This window comes from Phocoena phocoena, chromosome 1, assembly GCF_963924675.1.
Source record: "Phocoena phocoena chromosome 1, mPhoPho1.1, whole genome shotgun sequence".
Lineage (NCBI taxonomy): Eukaryota > Metazoa > Chordata > Mammalia > Artiodactyla > Phocoenidae > Phocoena > Phocoena phocoena.
The window spans coordinates 12409136-12434132 of record NC_089219.1 but is presented as its reverse complement, the minus strand read 5'-3'; the positions used below and the strand labels follow the sequence as shown (position 1 = coordinate 12434132).

The 24997-nt window shown below is 55.4% G+C and overlaps 2 protein-coding genes across 2 annotated transcripts; both read left to right on the top strand.

Annotated features, from left to right (window-relative positions):
• The first annotated feature begins 2734 nt into the window (after positions 1-2734).
• CPLANE2 (ciliogenesis and planar polarity effector complex subunit 2) lies at positions 2735-5959 on the top strand. The gene is made up of 5 exons (XM_065873085.1): positions 2735-2846; positions 4156-4308; positions 4913-5037; positions 5334-5470; positions 5710-5959. Exons 1-5 carry the CDS (start codon positions 2735-2737, stop codon positions 5957-5959), a joined length of 777 nt encoding a protein of 258 aa, XP_065729157.1.
• A 3775-nt stretch (positions 5960-9734) lies between these two features.
• On the top strand, positions 9735-24789 carry LOC136119608 (anoctamin-7-like). Its single transcript, XM_065873070.1, is given in 19 exon segments — positions 9735-9797; positions 10596-10712; positions 11813-12124; positions 12264-12361; positions 12873-12930; positions 13006-13116; positions 13213-13395; positions 13845-13988; positions 16758-16895; positions 17005-17105; positions 17257-17328; positions 19605-19741; positions 19823-19927; positions 19930-20012; positions 20270-20368; positions 20666-20839; positions 21344-21475; positions 24137-24254; positions 24785-24789. Coding segments are annotated over 19 exon segments (2250 nt in total).
• The last annotated feature ends 208 nt before the right edge of the window (positions 24790-24997 follow it).

Sequence of the window (24997 nt, the reverse complement as noted above, 5' to 3'; positions counted from 1 at the left end):
GACTTCCAGCTGCCAGAACTGTGAGAAGACACTTTCTGTTGTTTACAGCACCCCGTCTGTGGTCCCCAAGCCGACTGATGCAGAGCCCAGCTTCTGAGCTGCCCAGTGCTCTTGTTAGATGCTCAGGCTCACAGACCCATCCGACCCCCTGAAGCAGAATCCCTGGGGGTCGGGGCCCGAGAATCCATGTTTTGAACAGGCTACTGACGCTCACTGAAGTGTCTTCTCCGGGAGCTCCTGAGGGCAGTGAAGACTGATCCCCCCAACCCTCCGGCCACTCGCTCCTCTGACCGCCAGCCTCCCTCTCTGTGCCCAAGAGGACTTCACATCTTATCTGGCCTCCAGGTTAACTAGTAAGCTCACTCTGTCGAGTTGCCCCCTTTCCTCACACTCTCCCTGAGCCCTCCACAAGCCAAGCCCGGGCAGGGCTGGGTGTGAAGTCTGGAAACCCAGAGATAAATCAGATCTGAGGCCTGTGACTGAGGCACTCAGGGTCCACGGTGTGAACTCCACACAGCTGTGATTAACCCCACCTCTGGCAGATGTGCTAGGAACTGCAGGAAGGGGAACTGAGTGACCTGGGAGTACAGGCAATGGTTTCAAGCTGCAGAATCCTGTAGGAATGGTTATTAATTTGTTGTATTTCTGCCTAGCTGCAGTGCAAGCAAGTTGCGGGCAAGTGCCCTGTCCCCTCTACCCCCTTGGGGCCTCATAATGGACCTCAATGATTTGTGGGTTCATGGCCCTCTGGCTGCTTTCAGCTTTACTAGGAATGGCCCTCCTAATGGCTGGGGTCAAAGTTTTAAAAACACAAGACCCAATCTGGCAGAACAGAGACATCCTTCAGAGTCCAGGAACCCTAGGTTCTGAGCCTAGTTTTCCCACTGACCACGTGTATGGCGTGACTTCAGACAATCCCGTTGTCTCTGAGTTTCCTCATCTGTAAAAGAAAAGAAGGATAATAATATTTACTCCACAAGTTTGTTTATAGAAGTAAACAAGCTAACCTCTGTAAAGCCCCCACTGTCTGGATCTTAGTTGGCCTTCAATAAAAGTTAACTTATAGAGGACTTCCCTGGTGGCAGAGTGCTTAAGAATCCGCCTGCCAATGCAGGGGACATGGGTTCGAGCCCTGGTCCGGGAAGATCCCACCTGCCGCAGAGCAACTGAGACCGTGCGCCACAACCACGGAGCCTGCGCTCTAGAGCCCACGAGCCACAACTACTGAGCGCGCGTGCCTAGAGCCTGTGCTCCGCAACAAGAGAAGCCGCCGCAATGAGAAGCCTGTGCACTGCAACAAAGAGTAGCCCCCGCTCACCGCAACTAGAGAAACCCTGCGTGCAGCAACGCAGCCAAAAAAGAAAGTGTAATAGACAACCTGTCAGTAATGACCCACTTTGCGTCCTGTCCAACTAATGGGCATTTACTGAGCACCCATCTTCTGGGTAACAGGCCTGATGCCCAGTGTTGGAAGTCTTCAGGGTAACAGGCCTGGTGCCCAGTGTTGGAACAGTGGAGAAGGGCTCATGGCCTCAGTTCTGAAACATCAGCTCCAGGAGGGCAGGGACTTCTTGTTGCCATTGTATTCCCAGCAGCTGGAAGAGGCCAGGCATACAATAGGCACTCAGTTATTATTTGTTGAATGAGTGACATCAATCAATCAATAAATGAGTGATGGAGAGCCTCTGACTCATTTTTAAGACCTTGAGCAAGTCCGTTGACATCTCTCAGCAGCCTTTTCCCCATCTGTGAAGCCAGTGGTGTTTAATTCATATCGAGTTCCTGCCGAGCAGGAGTAAATAACAACAATAATAAGTAAACTTATTGAGCACTGCTACGGACCAGGCAGTGTTGTAAAGAACCCTAGGAGGTAGTAGTATTTTACCTCCACTTCATGGGAGAGGAAACAGGAGCAAAGAGGCAGGGAAGGCTCCTGGAGAAGGGGGATTTGATCAAGTTTTGGAGGAAAGACTGGGGCTGGGACTGAGCAAAGTGAAGAGGATCCACGGCCCAGAGGGCAAGTCCCTGTCCAGGGTGTCTCTGAGCCGGGTTGGCTGCACACATAGGACCTACGTGGAACCCGGCAGCCTAACCCCGCCCCCCGCGTCTCCATGACAACAGCCTCCGCACATGCGCCTCAAGCACCGGCGCCTGGGCTGGCGGTTTGAGCCGAAGCCGGATGCAAGCAGGGCGGAAGCTGGCTCGGCGGGCTGGGCGGCGGGAGCGCTGGGCGGGCTTTTAAAGGGGCGGTCTCCACCCGGGCCCGTTCGCCCGCGGGGACTGCTGATGGTGACGGCTGGGTGGGCTTGGGAGTCAGGATCCAGGAGGCAGAGGAGAAGCAGGTCTGTGTGACTCCCCCACCCCCCGGAGGTGACAAGGGAGCTAGGGACTGTGTAAATGCCCTCTGGGGCAATAATGGGATGGCTGTCCCCCAGGGAGCAATACGGAGGAGAAAGGACTATGGTTTTGCACCTTCTGGGTGATAAGAGGGGGACGGGGGTGTGTAACACCTCAGGATGTTGAAAGGGAGCTTGGATTCCAAAAATGTTAGTCGTAATAATGAAAAGGGTGGGGCTCCATAGTTGCTCCATCCTCCAAGGAGGGAGCTGGGGCTCCAGGGGAGAGTCTGAGGGCAGGTTAAGAGGCCTCACAGGTACAGCTTAGAACAGTTACCCTCTCCCATCCCCTACTCTCAGCATTCTGCCATCTCCCCTCCCCGTCAGGTTGCCCAGCCATGGCCAGACTACCTGCCCCAGGCTCAGTGATTGTCCCAGACTGGCACGAGAGCGCTGAGGGCAAGGAGTACCTGGCCTGTATCCTGCGCAAGAACCGCCGGCGGGTGTTTGGTAAGTGCCCCCCTCCCCCAGCCTGTCACCTGCCACTCCCTGGGGAGAACAGTGTCCCCTGTGGTGGGGGGCGTGGAGCAGAGAAGCAGGGCAGTGAGGGCCTTCTCCACTGCACTCCTCAACCTTGGGGACCCCAGAAGCCCTATCCTGGGGTCCCCACCCCCAAACCTCCTTAGCGTTAATTCTGTCATCAGAGCCATGGAAACAGCCAAAACCCTGCCAGGAACCACTGTCACCAGAGAGGCTGTTGATTGAGGCCTCAGCTGGTGGCAGGCCCTCTGCTGGGCACTTTATACAATGGACTCCAATTTAACCTTCTCAACAGCACGTTGCAGACTTGTCCAAGATCCCCTAGTGAGTAGAGACAAGCCTCTTCCATATCCTGCTGTCTCCAGGATAAGACACTCATGTTCCCCAGGATGAAGCTAACTCACCCAGGCAAGGTCAGCTGACAGGCCAGCAGAGGGGCCTGGCATCGGCTGCAGGAGTCCAGCTCTGCCCAGGAGAGACAAAACATCAGAAGGCTTAAGACCAGAGAGTGACAGGCAGCCCACAATTTAGGACTTTCAGGTCCTACACCTATGGACGGATCATAGTTTAGACTTTATATTTTGCAAGCTTTAAATCAAAAACATTCAGGGCGGTCCAGTGGTTAGGACTTGGCGCTTTCACTTCTGTGGGCCTGGGTTCAGTCCCTGGTCAGGGAACTAAGATCCCACACGCTGCAAGGTGGGATCAAAAAAAAAAAGAATAAATAAACAAACATCCATAAATATCTCACTGTATTGGTTCTAAGGAGTTTATATTAATTAAGAATACTTCTGCTGGTATTTCTTCACTGAGGAGAGAATTAGGAAAAACCTTTCTTTTACCTGTGGGAAATCTAGGATATGTGATAGTATTAATAAAAACCATCTCAGGGAATTCCCTGGTTGTCCAGTGGTTAGGACTCAGTGCTTTCACTGCCGGGTCCTGGGTTCGATCCCTGGTTGGGGAACTAAGATCCCGCAAGCCGTGTGGTGCGGCAAAAAATAAAATAAAATAATAAAAATCATCTCATGCATCAAACTTTTTTGAAAAATGGTGTTATTTGGAGTAGGCACTGGCCCAGTTCACAGAGCACAGGTGTTCCCAGCAGAGCTTCTCCTCCGGGGATGCTGCTTGTATCCCAGGCCTCTGTCATGAGCACTGTATAGGGAATGGTTGGTTGGCACTGAAGAAGCCCTGAGAGATGAGGTTGTACACCCAAGGTATGACGGGCAAGTGCACATTGACTCCCTGACCCCACCTGGATCCCTCCTTGCCCCAGGGCTGCTCGAGCGACCAGTGCTTTCCCCGCCTGTGGCCATTGACACCGCCCGCTACAAGATCTTTGTGTCTGGGAAGAGTGGTGTGGGCAAGACAGCGCTGGTGGCCAAGCTGGCTGGCCTGGAGGTGCCTGTGGTGCACCACGAGACCACTGGTGAGTCCCTCCTCAGGAGGCCTTCCTTGGGGTGGAGAAAAGACTGGCCCTGGATCACATAAGCTGGGATTTGTAACCAGCCTTACCATTTACTCTGCAACCTTGGAAAGTCACTTCACCTCTCTGAGCCTACATTCGCTCCTTTGTCCAAAAGGGATAATAGTACCAACCCCTTGGGGTTGTGGTGGGGTTGGTACTAGCGATAGTGGTGGTAACATGCCTAGCACTGAGCTGACACAGGGTAGGTGCTCAGAAAACACCGATCTTCCTTTCTTGTTTCCTTCCACCGGATGCTGATTGACCGTCATGTTGCAATATCTGAGAGTATTCCGGGACCTTTGGCTTCCCCAGTGCACAAGAGGAAACTACTTGGTCATGGCTAGGGCTAGGGCTGCCTCTCCCTGGTAGACTGGAGGCTCCTCCGGGGCAGGGCAGTTTCCCCAGTCGGACTGAGAATTCTCCCACGTCAGGGACTATGCCTTCCCCATCAGACTGAGGACCCATTAAGGTAGGGACATATCTCCTCTTCCTGTTCCTTCTGGGCCCCCTACTCCTCTCCACCTCCGCCTCCCCCATGCTGAGTGACCGACCCCCGCCTCCCCAGGCATCCAGACCACCGTGGTATTTTGGCCGGCCAAGCTGCAGGCCAGCGACCGTGTTGTCATGTTCCGCTTTGAGTTCTGGGACTGCGGGGAGTCTGCGCTCAGAAAGTTTGATCACATGCTGCCGGTGAGCAGGAAGGTGGGCCTGGGTGGGTCCAGGAGGGGCTGGTTGCCCGAGGTGGGCTTCTGAGTACAGGCATCTGAGCCTGGCCTGCCTGGTCTGCAGGAGCCGGAAGTGGGCGTGAATGGACTGAGGATGCTGCCCGGGCTGGGAGACCTCTGCCCTGGGACCAGCCACTCCCTGCTCTGGGCCGCAGTTTCCCAGTCTGTGAAAGGAGGTGCTGAGACTTCTCAGGGCCCTGCAGCCGATAGGTTCTGGTTACAAGCCTCGCCTGAGCCGCTAATCAGCCTCTCTATCCCCAGGCTTGCCAGGAGAAAACAGATGCTTTCCTCTTCCTCTTCTCCTTCACCGACCGTGCCTCCTTTGAAGACCTCCCTGGACAGCTGGCCCGAGTAGCGGGCGAGGCCCCTGGTGTGGTCAGGATGGTCATCGGCTCCAAGTATCCTTTGGGCGGCCCCTAGGACTGTCAGAGGCCACACTTGGCAAGGCACGGAGCAAGGGTGTCAGGCAGCCTGCCTCTGCCCAGCTATGGGGTCCAGCCCCATGGGCTTTATCTTAAAGGCTGCAACAGGGCCTCCCCCAGACTCTGGGTGTTGGGGGCAAGGGAGGAGGGAGAAGGCTGGGTTTGATGGAGTGGTAAGCAGAGGTGCCCGGACAGGCTCCTTGACTGTCCTCCAGATTTGACCAGTATATGCACACGGATGTGCCTGAGCGTGACCTCACAGCCTTCCGGCAGGCCTGGGAGCTGCCCCTCCTGCGGGTGAAGAGTGTGCCAGGGCGACGGCTGGCAGATGGACGCACGCTGGATGGGCGGGCTGGGCTGGCCGACATTGCCCATGTGCTCAACGGCCTGGCAGAGCAGTTGTGGCACCAGGACCAGGTGGCAGCTGGCCTGCTCCCCAACCCCCCAGAGGAACCCCCCAGCTGAGGGGTGGTGGCATGATGAGTGGGCACTCCCCACCCTCAGGTGACCCAGAGCAGGACCCAGGGCCCAAGGCTGGGACAGGAATATTGATCTCATCCCGAGGACTGGCCAGAGGGTCCTAGTCAGGGAGAATGGTGGCCCGAGAAGGCTCCCGGCCCCAGAGCACTTTCCTTGTGGAATTCTTGGCAGTGAAGTGGGGCACAAGGCTCGGTAGGGCAGCCATCTGAGGGCATCTGGCTGTCCACTGGCCTCCTCCCTCTGCCCTAGGAGTCTGGGTTTCTGGAAACGGAGGAACTGTATGTGCAAGGCCTGAGGGCTCAAGCATCTTCCCAGCCTCCCCCTGCCCTTCCCCCTTCTGCAGCAACCATGGAGTGTGACTGGGGAGAGGGGGTGCCTCAGCTGGGCCCTGGACCTCAAGTGACTTCAGTCAGAGCCTGTACATGTTAGTTGAAGTAACACCATCTGCTGTACCAGGTAAACCCTGAACTCTCAGTGGCTTAACTTAATAGAAGTTTTTTTCTTTCTACGTCTCACCTCAGGTGGAGGTGAAGGTGGGTGTGGAGGCTCTGCTCTATACACTGATTCAGAGGCCCAGGCTCTGACATCTTCAATGAGATTCTTCCCAGTTTGTCCTGGGGCATCAACATCTAGTCAGCAGATGGGATGAGTGCAGGTGGAAGGTCCCCCAGCAGGTTTCTATGGACCTGGCCTAGGACAGTGTGCCTCATTTCTGCCCACATTCCATTGGCCAGCACCTAGTCACATGGTCACACAGAGCAGCGGGGAAAGTTGGGAAATGTAGTCCACCTGTGTGTCCAGGAGGCAAGCACCTCACTCTGGAATTCCTTTTTTTTTTTTTTTTTTTTTTTTTTTGCGGTACGCGGGCCTCTCACTGTTGTGGCCTCTCCCGTTGCAGAGCACAGGCTCCGGACACGCAGGCTCAGTGGCCATGGCTCACGGGCCCAGCCGTTCCGCGGCATGTGGGATCTTCCCGGACCGGGGCACGAACCCGTGTCCCCTGCATCGGCAGGCGGACTCTCAACCACTGTGCCACCAGGGAAGCCCTGGAATTCCTTTTTTTGACCATGAAGCTATGCTTAGGACAGGTGCCCTGCCAGCCTGGGGGAACCAGAAAGTATCACTGGGCAGGGACTGGGCCAGGTGCCCGCAGATGCCTACAAAGCTGGCCTTTATACTTTCTTTCCCTCCCCGGTGACACCCTCTCCAGTCCCACAGATGGACCCCTGGGCAGAAAGCCGGCCTGAGTCTGACCCAGCTGGAAGGGCCCTAGATGCCCAGGTCAGCCAGCCGACCCTCAGAGTCCCCTCTCGAGAAAGCAACTCTGAACACTCCACACTCACACGCATGATCATGTGCCCACACACAGCAGTACTCGCCCTAAAATGCTGCCCCCCTTCTCCCTCCTGGCACACACAGGAGGCTCCTGCATGCTCTCCCTGGCTTACGCTCCTACGCTTACTGATGGCCTGCATGGCACTGCTTGTCAGTCTGTCCACCCTGTGCACTGCCTGTAGGTTTGTCAACCTTTCCGGGGCCTAAAACATGGATTTTAGCACCTCTTACCCCCAACTCAGGTTCAGAGCTGAGACCTGAGCTTAGCCCATGTCCCAGAGGAGGAATGTTGCTGGGCAGGACCCAGGCCTCACAGCCTGCACAGCCCACCGGCCGACTCCTGCTCCCGCGCCGCGGTGTCCCACTATTGCCTTCAGCTCTGCTTTGGCCCATTTCCCTCTGGTCTTAGCTCCAGTAGACCTCACCCACCAGGCAGAGCAAGGCAGGACCCAGCAAAGGTGGCCTCTGGGCTGGAATGTGGCCTTCCAGCTATGGATACCCGTGTGTGTTGTGGGCACCAGCTACCCCACATCCCAGCCAGTTATCTCAGGCCTTAAAGCTTCAGCATCCTTCTTGGGCACCAGCTCAGCCAAGAGCCAGAGGCTGCTCTGGAGAAGTAACCTAGATCCTCCCCACAGCAGAGCAGGGCACTGGTTGGCACTGGTTAGCACTGCTCCAGTCAGAGAATCGACCCCTCACACACTTTCATCCCAAACCAAGAGGTAAACAATTCCCTTCTCCCTGAGTAACAACAAAGTGGGGACCACAACGGTGCTAAGACTTGGAGCCGGCCACCTGCCGTCCCAGCGCTGCCTTCTCAGCCCCTCAGAGCCCAGGCCCAGTGCCACTTTAGTATTTCGTAGGCTACCCCCTTAGAGGCCTCCACCGAAGTGCAAGTGCAGAGAACTGGAAGCAGGGGGAGGAGGGAGCTGCAGAGCCATAATTCTCCTAATAGCTGGTGGCTGTCCCCGCAAAGTGGACTCTGGGCAGGGTCGTGGAGAGCGAATGAGAAGAGAATGTGGGCGCACACACACACACACACACACACACACACGGACTCAGGCCGGCTTTGTGGGCCTGGCACCTGAGCAGTCCACAGGGCTCTGCACTGGGGGGCCCACACCTGGTTTAACGCTCTGCTGTTGCCATCTTGAAATCCTTAATAATTTTTCAATAGTTTTCCACTGGACACCACCAATCACGTGGTAGGTCCTGCACAGGAGAGGGTCCAGACTCCAGATAAAGTTCCTCTCTCAGGACCTTGGAGACAGAGGCCATTCTGTGGCCTGTCCGGAGGCCACCAGAAGTCGGGGAGTTGCCTTCTGCCCATTTTGGTGCCAGAAATTCCACCGTTAGGTTAAGCCTTACAACAGCTCAAAGGCAAATACCCTGCTGCTCCCTTTGTGGGCCCTGAGGCTACCTGGAGGGAAGGGGTGGTGACTGTGCCCCCAGGCTGCTTCAGGGGTGAGCCCTGACTTAGAGGAGATCCTTGGGAAGAGGGTAGCCATGTTTGCTCCTCCGGGCCCTGGAGCCCACAGACTTCAGGGCTCTAGAGAGAAGCTGGAGGGAGGAGGGACTGGCTTCTCCAGGGGTGGGGGTGTGTATGTGCTGCAGCCCAGCCCTGGTGCTGTTTGTCAGGACATCCCAGACCCCTCTTCTTCCCTCCCCAAGCCCCTTTCCTACAGAGGGGGAGTGCTATGGACCGAATGGTTGTGTCCCTCCAAGATGCATACACTGAAAACCTAGTCCAAAGTGTGATGGTGTTAGGGGCCTTTGGGAGCGGATTCGGTCATGAGGACAGAGCCCTCATTAATGGGATTAGTGCTCTAATAAGAGAGACCCCACAGAGCTCCCTAGCCCCTTCCACCATCTGAGGACACAGAGAAAAAGTGCTGGCTGTGAACAAGGAAGAGGGCGCTCTCCAGAACTGGGCTGTGATGATGATCTTGGACTCCCAGCCTCCAGAGCCATGCGAAATAAATTTCTGTTGTTCATGAGCTACCCGGTTTGTGGTATTTTGTTATAGCCGTCCAATGGACTAAGATAGGGAGGCTGAGGCCAGAGAGGGTCAGGCATTTCTCCAAGGTTGCAGAGCCATGGAGCAGCCCTGATGCCCTTAGCCTTCCGTACCCCTCTCCCCTGGACTGTCCCTTCCCCTCATCCCCCAATGGTGTCTTCTGGGTGCAGCCCCTCACATGATCCCACCTGGTCTTGCTTTTCCAACCAGAAGCCTGGGGCTGCCTGTAGGAAGGGAAATACGGTACTGGTGCCTGGCTCCCTCCTCCCTCTCCCCTTTTTCTCCTTCCCCCATCCTTCCCAGGCCACAGTGAGCTGGTAAGTGAAGCTCCTGCCTGCTGCCAGCCACCAGCCAAGCCCGGCCTTGTGGACAACAAGGAGAACCCCAGGCAAGTTGCCTGCTCCCAGGATGAGGAAGGAGATGCAGGAGCCAGATCTGCAAAGGCTGCTGGGCAGGCCTCCAGAGCCTTGGGTGAGTCTGGAATGGGGGTGGGACTCCCTAGTGCTGCCCTGGATCTCCTTACTCCCAGGGCAGCCTGGTGCCAGCCATGACACCACCCCCGGCCTCTACCCCGTGCCATGAAACAGACTTGGGGGAGCAGTGCCCAGAGGGTGGCATGGGGCTCAGGGCCCAAGACAAGTCAGAGCTGTGTGGAGGCAAATCCCCAGAGGCCCAAGCTGGGAGTAAGGGGGTGGGGGGCCCCTCCCTCCCTGTGACCTCAGACCTAGAGGCTGGGCCAGTGGGGGCGAGGTGAAGTGGGGAGAGTTGGTGTTCAACTCTATTCTAGAAAGAAGGGGTGTTTCCTGGGAGCAAAGGGGACCGACTGAGGCTTGGGACCGTGGTCCAGAAGGGAGGTAAAGAGCTGTGACCTTGGATTGGTCACTGTAATTCCTTTGTGTCATCTGTAAAATGGAGATAACAAGAGCACCCGCTCACTTCTTCTGAGTTGTAACAAGTAAATGCGTGTAAAATATTTAGCACTGGGCCAGGCACTGAATTAAGGGCCCAGCAAATGTTGGCTACTGACTTTGTCGCTGTTGTTACTTATGGTAGTGGTGGTGTTTCTGGGGCTGAGAGCGAGTGGAGAAGAGGGAGAAGGGTCGCAGATCGCGCCGACAGCGCCTCCATTGTTGCGCTTTATATTTAGCCAGCGGTGGGCGGGCGGGTGGGCGGAAGGAGGGGTGGCCCAGCTGGGCTGGTGGAGAAGTTCCTGGCACCTGCACCTGCGCCGGGGTCCTCTCACCCGCACTCCGGTCCTGTTGCGCCCAGGACGGCGATGGTGCCGAGGACAAGGACCGGAGGACGACCGTCTCTGCGCGTCCCGCGGCAGCATTTGTGTCCCAGACTCCGGAAGCAACATTTTCCGCGACTGGAAAACCGAAATCGGTGAGACTGGGGCCAGACAGGCCTCTTACCCCCACTTCACCGCTTCACTCAGGCACCCAGAGTAGCCCACCCACAGTCCCTCTCTTACAGGGAGGAAAGAGAGGTCTTACCTCCGCGAAGAATCCTGTGGCATCTCTAGTCCTTTTCTTGCAATGGGCAGTTCCTCCTTTGAGCTAAGCCCAGTCGCTCTTGCTGTGGCGCGAACTTTCCTTTTTTTTTTTTTTTTTTTTAATTTATTTATTTGGCTGTGCCGGGTCTTAGTTGTGACACGCGGACCTTCGTTGTCTCCTGCGGGACCTTTAGTTGCGACACGCGGTATCGAACACGCGCCCCCTCATTGGGAGCGCGGAGTCAACCACTGACCGCTAGGGAAGTCCCACGAACTATTTCCTTTAATTTGGGCTTTAGTGGGACTGATAAACCCAGCCCCCAACTCCCCACCCAGGGTGGAAGTGGGGTAGGGTGGGGCAGACCGTTCCTAACTGCCCTTCTGCCCCCGCGATGGGACAGACTTCCTGCTCGTGAAGGAGGAGAAGCTGCGACCCCCGCGGCGGGCGTGGTGACAGCGACTCCTGGAGCGGAGCTGGCGCGGTAAGTTCCAGAGGAACCTGCGCGCAGCCGGGCTGCTCCTGGAGGAGGTGAGCGCGGCGGGGACGGGCTGCGCGGGCTCAGTCCCCGAGGCCGAGCGCGGGCTTCCCTAACGAGCCCTGTGACCTGCGCAAGCGACTTCAGTACATCTGTAAAATGGGCTTTACCGTAGCGTCAGCCCCATAGAGGGGCTGTGATGATTAAACTGGCGAGCGTGCAAAGCGCTCAGCCCATGGCCTGCTCATTGGAGGTGCTCAATAAATGGGAACCAGCGACCACTACTGTATGACTCCGGCCTACTCAGCGTCTGCGTCTGTCTCCACGTTTGTAAAATGAGGGTGCTAGTTCCCCCCTCGTTTTAATTTCAAACGAGGAAACGCAAATCAAAGCGCTTTTGAAGGTGGCCAAGGGCCCGCGCGCGCAGAACGGGAACTGTCACTCCCAGGCGGGATCATGAGAGGAGGGGCTCCAGGCTCTGGCCCATCCGGAGACCCCGGCCCCCCAAGGAGTAGTGTCTTGCCAAGCGCCGCGCCCTCGCCGTGTACTTCGCCAAGCTGTGCGCCCTGGGAGCTGCTGGCAGAGGAACTGAGCCAGCGTGTGCCGCTGTAGGTGGGAGGGACGAGCCGGGGCGAGGTCAGCCCGGGGGCGGAGTCTTCCCAGGTACCTGTGACCCTGCCCTAGTCCTGCAGGCCCGACGTAACCCGGACTCGGACGGGGGAGGTGGGGGGAGCTACTGCGGCGCCTTCGCCTGCTGCAACCTCTGCAGCAACACGTGCCCAATAAGCCACTGGACTTTCCGCCGCTCCAAGATGGACTTGTCTCGGGTGGGCGGGGCCTCCCGCAGAGGGGAGGGGCGCCAGCCGCAGGCTTAGCCAAATCGAGGCTCCCTTGCTCCTCCTTGCTTTGCCAGTGAGGCAACTCCTGCTTAACTCACTTTAGGTCTCAGGCTTGTCCCTTCCGCAGCCTGGGGTTCAGGCCGTGCCCGAGCGGCTCCCCGTCCCTGATTCCCACGCGTTCAATGCCCCTCAGATGCTCACCTGGCTGCAAAACACCCAGCCCAGGCTGAGCTTTGTGGGGAGAAGGGCTCTCTGGATTTAGCAGCTGGCACATTTTTAAAAAATAAATTTATTTTATTTATTTTTGGCTGCGTTGGGTATTCGTTGCTGCACGCGGGCTTTCTCTAGCAGCCGCCAGCGGGGGCTACTCTCCGTCGCGGTGCGCGGGCTTCTCGTTGCGGTGGCTTCTTTTGTTGCGGAGCACGGGCTCTAGGCGCGCGGGCTTCAGTAGTTGTGGCTCGCGGGCTCAGTAGATGTGGCTCGCGGGCTCTAGAGCGCAGGCTCAGTAGTTGTGGCGCACGGGCTTAGTTGCTCCATGGCACGTGGGATCTTCCCCGGCCAGGGATCCAACCCGTGTCCCGTGCATTTGGCAGGTGGATTCTTAACCACTGTGCCACCAGGGAAGTCCAGCTGGCACGTTTTATCCCTGTGTCCCCAGCCTAGAGACTGCCCTCCCATCGTGTTAGGTCTCGCATTCGGCGGAGGGTTCAGCTTCTGACCTCTGCTCTGCTCACAGATTCCTGGGCAGGGCTTCCCATGACTCCTACTTCTCCAGCACCCAGAGGCACCAAGTGGTGAGACAACTGCCTGGGGAGGGTCCAGCTGGGACCTTATGGGGGCGGAGTTGATGCCAGAATTCTTTCTGACAGGTGGCAGAGATCCTGGCCCGAACAATCTATGGGAAAGAGAAACGTGCAGAGATGGTCATGGCCCGTCTGCTGACCGAGGGAGTCTACACTGCAGCCTTCCCACTGCGTGAGGTAGAGATGACACAAACCCAGCTTTCTTCCACTGCAGGGGCATCAGGAGAAAATTCTGGGACTTCCCTGCAGCCCTCCCGCCTTTCCTCTCCCTAGGGCCCCTGTGATCTGCCCGAGTACCAGGTGCCTGGTGCAGACCTCAACCCTCGACAATTGCTCTATTCATACTGGGCCTGCTGGGGGTGCTGGCAAAAGTACCAGCCCCTGCACCGCATACAGGAGGACTTTGGGGACAAGGCAGCTATCTACTTTGCCTGGTTGGTGCATCCGGTGTTGGGGGTGAGGGCTGGGAGCTGGGGTTGAGTACAGAGATGGAGGCTCATGAGCATTCCGTCCCCCCACATTCTGTCACCTACACAGCCTGGTTGCTGCTTTTGTGGGTACCCTGGTCTTTACCTCTGGCCTAGTTACCATGGGCACAAATGTACCAGCGTGATGACTGGGAGTGCTGGGGGGATGAGCTGCATGGGCTGGGTCAGCTGGCTGGTTGAGGATAGACCCTCCCAGGATGGGGTACCCTTTGCTCATAGGGAGGAGATCTGTGTGAGCAGGAGTTCCTTCCTCATGTGCTCACTCTGTGATACTTGTGCCACATGGAATATTTCTGAGATCTGCCCCGTGGCCAAGGTGAGCCAGGGAAGAGAGCAAGGGAATGGGTAGGTGTTTGGGACCCAGCACCTTGGGCCAGCTGCTGGGAAGGCAGTGTGCCCTCTCTCCCTCCTTTGCAGCTGGGCTATCTCTTTGACCATCTGGGAACTGTGTTCTTTAGCATCTTCATGTGCTTCTGGGCCACGACCTTCCTGGAGCACTGGAAGCACAGGAGTACCACCTTGGGCCACCACTGGGACTGCAGTGACTTCCAGGAAGAGGAGGTGACGCCCAGCTCAGCCCTCCAGGCCCAGAACTCTGCTTCCTGCAGTTCTCAGAGGCCATAAGGCATGCTGGAAACAGCTTGGACTCTGGAGTCCAGCACCCCAGGATCCAGATCTGACTCTTCCCTACAATTTTCCTGGGTCACTTTCCCACCCTCCCCTGACATCAGGATGATATAAGGTTTGGTGAAGTTTAATACTAGAGGCATTTAGAGGCTCAAAGAGAAACTCTTCCTGAAACAGGGAAGAAGGAGAGAAGCATTCCACTCACCTACCCATCTAGCCATCCACCTGTCCATCCAAACATCTAATCATTGATCCTGAATCTGTTTGCTTTTCTCTGTCTCCACTGCCACCCTCACTTTCCCCACACCCTAGCCCCAGTCCAAACCACAATTCTCTCTTACCTGAACCCCTGCAGTAGCCTCCCAATATATCTCTCTGCTCTTATGTTTGCCCCCATTCAATCCATTCCCAGCTGCCAGGGCGATCTTTTTTTTTTCTGTACGCGGGCCTCTCACTATTGTTGCCTCTCCCGTTGCGGAGCACAGGCTCCGGACGCTCAGGCTCAGCGGCCATGGCTCACAGGCCCAGCCGCTCCGCGGCATGTGGGATCTTCCTGGACCGGGGCACAAACCCGTGTCCCCTGCATCGGCAGGCGGACTCTCAACAACTGCACCACCAGGGAAGCCCCTGGGGCAATCTTTTGAAGATACGAATCACATCCTGAATTATCCTACTCAAAGCGTTCTAGTGGGTTCTCATATGCACTTGGAAAACTATCTAAGCCCCTCACAGCAGCCCACAACCCTGTGTGATCTGGCTTCTGTCTAGTTCTCCTCCACTGCCTCCACTGGCTCCCTGCTGTTTCTTGAATAGGACAGGGTTATTTCCACCCCAGAGCCTTGGCACTGGCTGTTCTCTGCTAGAATCTTCTTCCAGACTTTATATGGCCTACTTTTTGTCATTCATATCTTGACTTAAATGTCACCCTTTTAAAGAGGACTTTCTTGGGAATTCCCTGATGGCCAGTGGTTAGGACTCTGCACTCTCACTGCCAAGGGCCTGGGTTCAATCCCTGGTCGGGGAACTAAAACCCCACAAGCTGCGAGGGGGTGGCCAAAATAAATAAATAAATAAAAATAAAGAGGCCTTCCTTGATCACCCAGCTTGAAGAGGCTCCCTATCACTGTTTTAATCTCATCACAGCATTTATCACTACATTTTCTTGTTTATTGTTTTTTGTCTGTCCTCTGCCACTAGAATGTGAGCTCCAAAGACCTTGTGTGTGATGTTGCTGTCTCCCTAGGGCCCAGAACAGTCCCTAGCATATAGAAAGTGCTCATTAAACATTTGATGGGTGAATCTGTGAATCACAAATCTATCTCTCCACCTATCCATCTGTCCAGATATCCATAATGTAATCCATCCAACAGTTAGGGTTGACAAGAAGATAGAAACGAGACTAGTTATTTCAACAGAGAGGATTTAATATGAGGTATTGATTGGTTAAACAGGTTCTGGAGGACTGAAAAAGTAGGAAGGAAAAACTGAAGTAACAAAGTCATTGTGAATGGCACCTCTTTTATTTATTTTTTTTTAAGAAGATGTTGGGGGTAGGAGTTTATTAATTTATTTATTTTTGGCTGTGTTGGGTCTTCGTTTCTGTGTGAGAGCTTTCTCTAGTTGCAGCAAGAGGGGGCCACTCTTCATCGCGGTGCGCGGGCCTCTCACTATCGTGGCCTCTCTTGTTGCAGAGCACAGACTCCAGACACGCAGGCTCAGTAGTTGTGGCTCACGGGTCTAGTTGCTCTGCGACATGTGGGACCCTCCCAGACCAGGGCTCGAACCCGTGTCCCCTGCATTAGCAGGCAGATTCTCAACCACTGCACCACCAGGGAAGCCCCCGGCACCTCTTAGAGCAGTGAATTATACAACTCATGTGACTCAAAGAGTGGCCCTGCCTCTGCACACAGTCTCCTCCCCAACCCCTGCCGTGCTTCCCCTTCATTTTCCCATTACTTAGCACCTGTTTGTCTTTTAGGTCCTAGCTAAAATGTCATTTCCTCTGAGTGACCATCCCTGAAGACCAGTTTTCCTTCATATGAGTTATTCACAAGTACATATTTGTGTTCATTTATCTAATGTCTGTCTCCCCAGCTACACTGTAAACTCTGTTAGGACTTAGATTTTGTCCAGTTTGTTCATCATGTCATATCCAGTATCTACTGCAGAGTGTATGTGGTCGGTTAATAGTTATTGAATAACTAATACATTATCTATTCATCCACACATCCGTCCATCTACCCATCCATCCTCATGTCCAACATCCATCCAACCACACCTTCATGTCCTCCTCCACCGAGACATCCATCCATACATACATCCATCTGCCCATCTACCCACACATTTGTGCATTCACTTACAGAGATTTGCCTGTCTAGTTTGCCCACCCACCTGTCCACCTACTGCCACCCGTCCTTCAGACTATCCAGCCCTCTCCTACATGTGCATCCATTTGTTGTTTACTTCTCTGTCTACTCACCCACCCATCCACCCATCCATCCATCCATCCATCCATCCACAGGCTCTTAGCCAGGCCTTAGGGAAAAAAGGCCCTGCAGAAACAAAAATGAATCAGACCTCATTCCTGCATTTCCAGACCTCCCTGTGCAAACAGGAAAAGGCAGGAGGCTTCCCCCACCCCAGGGTCATGACACCCAGACCCTTGGGCCCTGGGATGTACATTTCTGTTGCCCCCTCTGATAGGAGTGCCCACATCCAGAGTTTGCTGCCCTGGCCCCACAGATGGCCCAGAACCCAGTGACAGGCCTGAAGGAGCCCTACTTCCCACCCCACACCCATCTTCCCCGCCTACTTACCAGCTCTGCAGCCATCCTCATCATGGTGAGGGGGCATCGGGCCCTTGCTCTGGAAGGACTGTGCCCTCCAGGATGCGCTGGTGCCCTGGCGGACCTGCCTTCCAGCTCTGACAGCTCTCCCTGCTGGCCCCCAGCTCTGTGTGGTGATGATTTTCCTGGTGTCTGTCATCATTTACTGTGGCATCGTCAGCATTGCAATGTTCCACACGGCCAACTCTGCTCATGACCCAAGTGAGTGCCCCTTGGAGCAATGGAGGGTGGGACCACTGTTCCAGACTCTGGGCACAACGGGGGCATCCTCAAGTTCCTTCTGCCTCTCCACGTGGCTGGGCTCAAGGTGATGGCCATCACCCTGCCTCGGCTGGTAATGTTGCCAACATCGGCAGCACTGTGCCCTACCTGGTACTGATCCTCCTCCTGGGCCAGATCTACACCTCACTGGCTGAGCAACTCACCAGGTGGGATGAGTAAGGGCAGGAGATCGCAGGGGTGTCCTGGCATCACTTGGGAACTGTGAGCCCTGAGGCAGGGCTCCCTGCATCTCAGAGCCTGCAGCTCCCACCTTGGTGTCCCCAGCCTGCTCAGCCAACCTCAGATGAAGGTGGCCAGGGGGGCATGGTTGGCCTTAGGGGAAGGTGGATTGGGGACAGAAGCATATGAGCTGACCCAATGGGCTGGGCCTGCCCCCTTACACTCAATAAAACTCTGACCAGCTCTGCCTTTTTCCCAGAGATGCACAGAGCCCAGACCCTCCATGAAGATGCCTTCATTTTTAAAGTCTTCATCTTCCAGTTTGTCAATTTCTACTCCTCTCCTTTCTTTTTTTGTTTTTCTTGGCCACGCCACACAGCATGCTGGATCTTCCCCAACCAGGGATAGAACCCATGTCCTCTGCATTGGGAGTGCAGAGCCTTAACCACTGGACCGCCAGGGGAGTCCATCTACTCCTCTCCCTTCTTTGTGGCATTCTTCAAAGGCAGGTGAGGACTCCTCCACTCACCCCCACCAAGGCTGTCGACTCTCAGATGATTTGCCAGCAGAGTGGCAGCATCCTTGAGCCTCTAGATTTGTCTCTACCAAGGTCTTGACCTTGAAGTTGGTCCTTGATTTCCCTGGACTTCAATTTTTAAAAAAAAATATCTATTTATTTATTTATTTTGGTTGTGCTGGGTCTTAGTTGCGGCAGGCAGGCTCCTTAGTTGTAGCATGCGAACTCTTAGTTGTGGCATGCACGTGGGATCTAGTTCCCTGACCAGGGATCGAACCTGGGCCCTCTGCATTGGGAGCATGAAGTCTGAACCGCTGCCCCAAGGAAATCCCTGGGCTTCAATTTTCTCAACTCTAATATTCCAGTGCATCACTGGGTAAATGTGAAACTCGAACACCTGCATTCATTCATTCACTCAACCTCCCATTGCTGACATTTGGCTTCATCACCATCTTTGTGGTCGCCTTTCCACTGAGCAGTCTGGACTGGATGCTGGGGACACAGAAATGAACCAGAGCTGGGCCTTCCCTGTAGGAGCTTCCAGTTTTTAACAAGGATGGGTCAGGAGTCCTCAAGGGCTAGACTCCCAGGAGGTGGTGTTACTGTGTAATTGCCATTGTCATTTGGCAGGAATGGGAGGGAGAATCACCAAAAGAACCACCCCTCCCCCCACCAGCAGCATGACTCCCTCTTCCTGGGCCAGAAATACCCAATTGACTTCTCATGGGTTGAGCAGTAGATATGGGCCATGGTCCCAACAGGCCTTGGGAACATAGCCTAGTTGGGGGCGGTGGGACAAGGCCTCCCAGCAGCCCGGTCACCAGAGTTATCTCTCAGTGGGTGGGCAGGGAGAGAGGTCAGCCTCAGCATGGAGTTTAGCTGTGGCCTGGCTCCAGAAGGGGTGGGCACATTGCCAACAGATGCGGTGGGTCTACAGGTTTGTGGGATACCCTGGTGAGCATGGCAGGCTGCTTGGCATGTGGAACGAGGACGTGAGTATCCTTAGAGAGCCAGCTCTTGAGGGACGGTGGGGGGGGGCATCACACCCTCAGGTCTGGCAGGGCAGGATCTGCCTCTGGGGCCTCCAAGGAGTAGGGGGCCAGCCCCTAAGCCCTGAGTAAGGTGCTGTGTGTCTGCCAATCACAGCGAGCCTGGAGGCTGACTTCTCGAGCTTGCTCAACAGCTCTTCATCATCACAGTGGGCAAACAGCTGGTCAGCAACGTGCAGGAGTTCGTTGTGCTGTGAGCGCAGGGGATGATCTGGGGGTTGGGCCTAGTCAGGCTGGGGCAGGGGGCCTTTATGAGAGCAAAGCAGAAACCGCCCCCCACCATGGGGGTCAGGACCTTGGAACATAAGTCCCAGTTCTGCCTCCTGTAAGCTCTGGCTTTGCTTCTCTCTAAGCCTCAGTTTGCTCACTTGTACAATGGGGACAATAATACCTCTCCAAGAGAGTTGAGTGGATTAAATGATATGCTGAACAGGAAAGAGGAGGGCTTTCTATTAGCATTTTAGATTGGGGAAGGGCTTTCAGAGACTGAGAATGGCCATGTAGGAAGCACAGAGTTTAAGAGCCCTGGACTCTGGAGTCTAACAAACAGGACTTGAGCTCTGGTTGCACCATTTACAACTTGGGGAGCCTTGGGCCAGGTCTCTGAGTCTCCATTTCCTCCTCTGTAAAGTGTAAATAATCATGGTGCCTATCTTTAAGGGAGTGGGAGGATAGAAATGGCATTGTCTTGTCCCAGGAAGCTGAAGACCTGGCAGCAGAAGAGACACCTGGCCGGGCTGCAGGACACCCAGATCAGGCAGGAGCAGCGGCGCTGGGAAGAGGACTGTGAGCTCATTGAGTTCAAGGGCCAGTGTGATGAATACCTGGAGATGGGTGAGCAGTGGCCCAGCAGGGTTCCTGGGGGCCTGGCCCAGCAGGGGAGGTGACCCCAGGCCTGACACTCCCCAACTCCAGTGCTGCAGTCTAGGTTCATCACCATCTTCGTGGCAGCCTTCCCACCGGCACCCCTATTTGCTCTGCTCAACAACTGGGTGGAGATCCGACCGGACACCCAGAAGTTCTGTGCGAGTACTGGCGGCTGGTGGCTGAGCGGACCCGGCTGCTCCTGCTTGAAGCCATTGCCTACCTTTCTGTCATCGTGAATGTGAGGAGAGGGGGGTAAGGAGGGAAATACAGGGTCAGAGGGGGAAATGAAGATCAGAGACTGGGAGGAGGCTCGGGAATAGGGAAATGGGGGCTGAGGGTGGAAATCAGGGTGAGAGACTGGGAAATAGGGGCAGAAGGCTAGGATCCTCGGGCACAGGCTCCTGCCTGCGGGAGTGGGGCCGGACCTGGGCGGGGATGAGTTAGGAGACTGGGCCCTGAAAGGCGGGACGGCCTTCCTGTGAAGCCCCCTTGCAGGCTTTCCTCATGGCCTTCACCTCGGACTTCCTGCCACGTCTCCTGTACCAGTAACACCACAGCCAGCTGTGCGGCTACGTCAACTTCATGCTGGCGCCCGCACCCCCTGCTTACCTTGCCTAGGGCAACCACACGCCCTGCAGGTGGGAGAACCACCGGCCGGGGCTGAACGCGGTGGGGCGGGGCCTGCTTGGGAGGGGCGGGGCCTGCTTGGGAGGGGCGGGGTCCTGAGTCTGCGGACCCGCTGGGCCTGGCTGGGGGCGGGGTGCTGAATCTGGAGGCGGGGCAGTGAGCTTGTGGGAGGGGTGGGGCGGGGCCTAACTGGGAGGGCAGGAAGCTGAGTCTAGGGGGCGGGCTAGAGGGCAGAGCTGGCTGAGGGTACTGCTAACCTGGCAGGGCCAGGCTCTAGGGTGGGGAGGGGTGGGAGTGCGGTCGCGGAGTCGAGAACCTCGCGGGACCCCGCGCCCTCCTCAACCCAGGTACAAGGGTTTTCGCGACGCTCAGAGGAATCTCACCCTCTTCTACTGGAAGCTGCTGGCTGTGCGTCTGGGCTTCATCATCGCCTTCGAGGTAGGCTCAAAAATGTCTGTGCGTCGGACAGACCCGGGTCCAAGTTCAGGCTGTGCGGCTGACTGGCTGTAAACGGGGTATGTTACAGAATAGGATCTACTTCATAGGATCGCTATGAAGATTCAGTGGCAAGTACTTGCACAGCATAGTGGGTGCTCAGTGAATTAATGTCACGACTACTACTATTATTGTCTCTTGGCAACAGCCCTGGAGCTCCTTCCAGCTTTGCTCAAGATCCTCTTTCTCTAGCTCTGATTCTAACAGGGTCCCTAGTGTTAAGGGGTTCGAATTATACCTCTGTGTCTTTGGGCAAATGAGGACCTCTTTATGCTTCGGTTTCTTTACAGGTAAAACAGGGGAAGTAATTTACTCACCTCCTAGAGTTGTGAGGATTAACTGAACGAATACCCGGAAACCCTCAGAATAGTGCCTTGCACTTAGTAAACGCTCGGCAGATTAAGATTGCTAAAGCAGTCCTTCTCTTTGGCCCCTCCTTCTCCCCAGCACGTGGTGTTCTTCCTGGGCCTCATCGCCTGGCTCGTGCCCGACGTGCCAGCCGCCCTGGCTACCAAGATAAAGCGCGAGCGTTACCTGGCCAAGCAGGCGCTGGAGGACGACAGGGAGGCGCTACTTTCGGTTAGCACCGCCCACGGACCCTGGCCCCACCCTCTGACCACGCCCCTCTGCCTGCCCCCAGGCCTATGCTCTGCTTTCTTGCCCCGCCCTCTTGTTTGGCCTCGCCCAGGGGGAGGATTGGCCGATTGTCCTCAAATTTTCGCCTGGCCGCCCTCTTCATCCAGCTCCGCGCACGCCACGCCCCTTCTTTTACACTGTTTCCACCACTGTCGCTTCTGCTCTGGAGGGCCCTCCTGCTCAGCCTGACCTAGCCTTGCTTTCCGTCCACTGCAACAAGGGCGCTGTTCCCAGAGCCCAGGACGTAGGGTCGAGTGAGGAGAGACTGCCCTTCCAAGACCCTAGTTCCCCCAGGATCCTCCCTCCTTTGGGGTCCTCTGCTTCCAGCTAGGGGTCTGGGCAGTACCTTGGCCAGCGGCCCCAAGGTCGGCCCTGGAGTTGGGCTGAGAGGGCTGGGGTTCTCTGAAGACCCCTAGTCCTGCATTGCCTCCCTCTTCATGTTTCCAGTGTCCTGCTCTATGTGCAACGCTGACAATAATCCTCTCTGCGCCCCAGCGTGCCACCTCTCCATGGACATCTGGTCCCCAACCGCTCTGTGCAGTGTCTCCTCATTATGTGACTGTGCTCTGGGGGGCGAAGTGGATATGAAGGAGTGAAGGGACCTAACCTTTCTGAACTGAATGGTCAGCAGTTGGTAAGGGAGAGCTCATTAGGGTCTGGGCGTGGACCTGCTGCCCTGTATGCTCATCAAGACCTGTAGTGTGTCAATAGTAATGAAAGTGTCTGTAGTTAGGTCAGCTGAGACACCTCCCAATGGACTTCCACACACTCTTCACCAGATCCTCCCCAAAGCCTGGTGAGGCAGTACTGGGCAGTAGTTAAGGGCACAGATTGGTGGTGGAGTCACAGACCTGGGTCTGAATATGAATTCTGACTTTTATTTGCTGTGTGACCTTGGGCAAGTTCAATTTCATCATTTGTAAGATAGGGACTTCATAGAACTGATGAGAGATTTAAATGGGATAATGTACTTAACGTGTACAAGTCTCATGTCCTCATCTGGTAAGTAGGAGCAGTAACTATCTATCTGGGTTGTGGTGGATAGTAAATGATTGTTTATGTGAAGTGCTCAGAACAGTGCCTGGAACACAGTGAGTGTACAATAGTTAAGCAACGTGAGTATTAGTATTTGTATACATCTTCATATTAAGTGTCTGGCAATTACCAATTGCTCAAATAAATGGCATGTGAAGGGGATTCCCTGTGGTCCATTAGGACTCCGGCAGCTTTCACTGCCAGTGCGGGGGGGTTCGATTGCTGGTGGGGGAACTAAGATTCCACAAGCCTCACCGCGTGGCCAAAAAAAAAAAAGAAGGCATGCGAAGATTGCATACCACTGGGCTATTTGAATTTTTTTTTTAACATCTTTATTGGAGTATAATTGCATTACAATGGTGTATTAGTTTCTGCTGTATCACAAAGTGAATCAGCTATATGTATACATATATTCCCCTATCCCCGCCCTCTTGCGTCTCCCTCCCACCCTCCCTATCTCACCCCTCTAAGTGGTCACAAAGCACAGAGCTGATCTCCCTGTGCTATGCGGCTGCTTCCCACTAGCAATTTTACATTTGGTAGTGTATATATGTCCATGCCGCTCTCACTTCGTCCCAGTTTACCCTTCCCCCTTCCCGTGTCCTCAAGTCCATTCTCTACATCTGTGTCTTTATTCCTGACCTGCCCCTAGGTTTTTCAGAACCTCTTTTTTTTTTTTTTTAAGATTCCATATATATGTGTTAGCATACGGTATTTATTTTTCTCTTTCTGACTTACTTCACTCTGTATGACAGACTCTAAGTCCATCCACCTCACTACAAATAACTCAATTTTGTTTCTTTTTATGGCTGAGTAATATTCCATTGTATATATGTGCCACATTTTCTTTATCCATTCGGGACATTGAATTGGTTTTTTGAGGGCTCATTCAGTGTGGACTAGAGTCTGGGAAGTCTGGTGGAGGAGGCTGTTGGAGATGGTGAGGGTGGGTCATTACAGGTAGCAGGGGAGGATAGATCATTCTTGAGGAGCTGCGATGCTGGGAGGATGGCCAGGATGGTGCCAGGTGTGTCACGTCACTGGCTTTCACGATTTCCGTCTCCCAACCATAGAGATGAGTGATCCCTTTATAGATGCTGTAGCAGGCTCAGAGAGGATCAACACACTGCAGAGTTCTCAGGATCCCTGAGGAGACCAAGGCTTGGGAGTTTCTCTGCAAAACTCCCAGGATGCTCCCCAGCCCCAAGAAGCCCCCCGAGCACATCTCACATTTGGGAAGCTCCAGAAGAGGGGTGACCTGTCTGTCCCCTGGGAGGAAAAGCAGTGCCTCCCCCATCTTTAGGATGTCGGTCTGGGGTCCTTCAGAGTCTCTCCTGGGCATAGGACTCCCATTGTTCCAGCCCCCCTCTTGTACCTCAGACTGGCCAAACCGGTTCTGGGAAAGGGGGGCGGGGAGCAGGCACGTTGAGACAGCCGCCTGCCCGCCCGCGAGGTTCCCTCCGCCCTTGCCTCCCCTTCTCCCTGCCCCACACAATACCCGGGAGCTTGCATTGCCTGGCTCAGGGGCCATGCTGACATCGCCCCCTGAGGACCCGGCTGCATCCCCAGAGCTCCCAGGGTGTCCTGGAGCCCTGGACCGTGCTGGAGGCTGGACGGAGCTCCCTGGCTGAGGTAGGGCCCCACCTGGCTGCCAGCAACCCCATCCTCCTCCCGCCAGTCTTCCCAAGTGAGTCCTTTGTGCAGCCTGCCTGGCCTCTGATCCTGGCTCCCACACACTTAAGGCCTCTTGGGGCTCCACAGCCTGCTTGGCCTGGATTCCCTTTCCAGTCATGACCTCCCACTTGGCCTTGTTCCTTAAGGAGAAGAGGGGCCCTGGCAGGGCCCTACTCCTCAGGCAGCAGGGCAGGGGGCACCAGGGAGGGGGAAGGGAAAAGCTGGACACAGGAGGTCAGAGATGCTTTCTCCGGACCATAGTAGTGTCCAGGGACCCTTCCCTGCCAGCCTTACCAAGTGGGCCCATTGTCCATGTGATTAGCAGTGCCCACTGGATAGGACCCTTTCTGGCCCTGCCCACCCTTCTCAGCCTGCAGAGATACTCACAATGACCAGTTTCCTAGATGGGGTGGCTGAGAGGGGCCCTAGGGGCTGCTCTACAGATGGGCACACTCAGGCCCAGGCCCAGGCTATGATTTGCCTAAGGCCAGTGTCAATGCAGGGCCTTGAACGCTGGCAGGGGTTTTCCCCTGTGGGTTCCAGAATGACCCTTGCCTAGTGGGCACTAGAGTATCCTGTGACAATGTCTTGGGCAGGTAATGGCCCTCTGTTACCTGGGGCCAGTCTCTTCCTGAGGTTTTTTTTTCTTCTAGCAGAGATAAGCTATAAACACTATGGACATAGTTCTGCCCCTCCTTGGTCCCCAGCATTGAGGCTGAGTGGACAACATCCATGGAAGGCCACAGGGCTGGCATC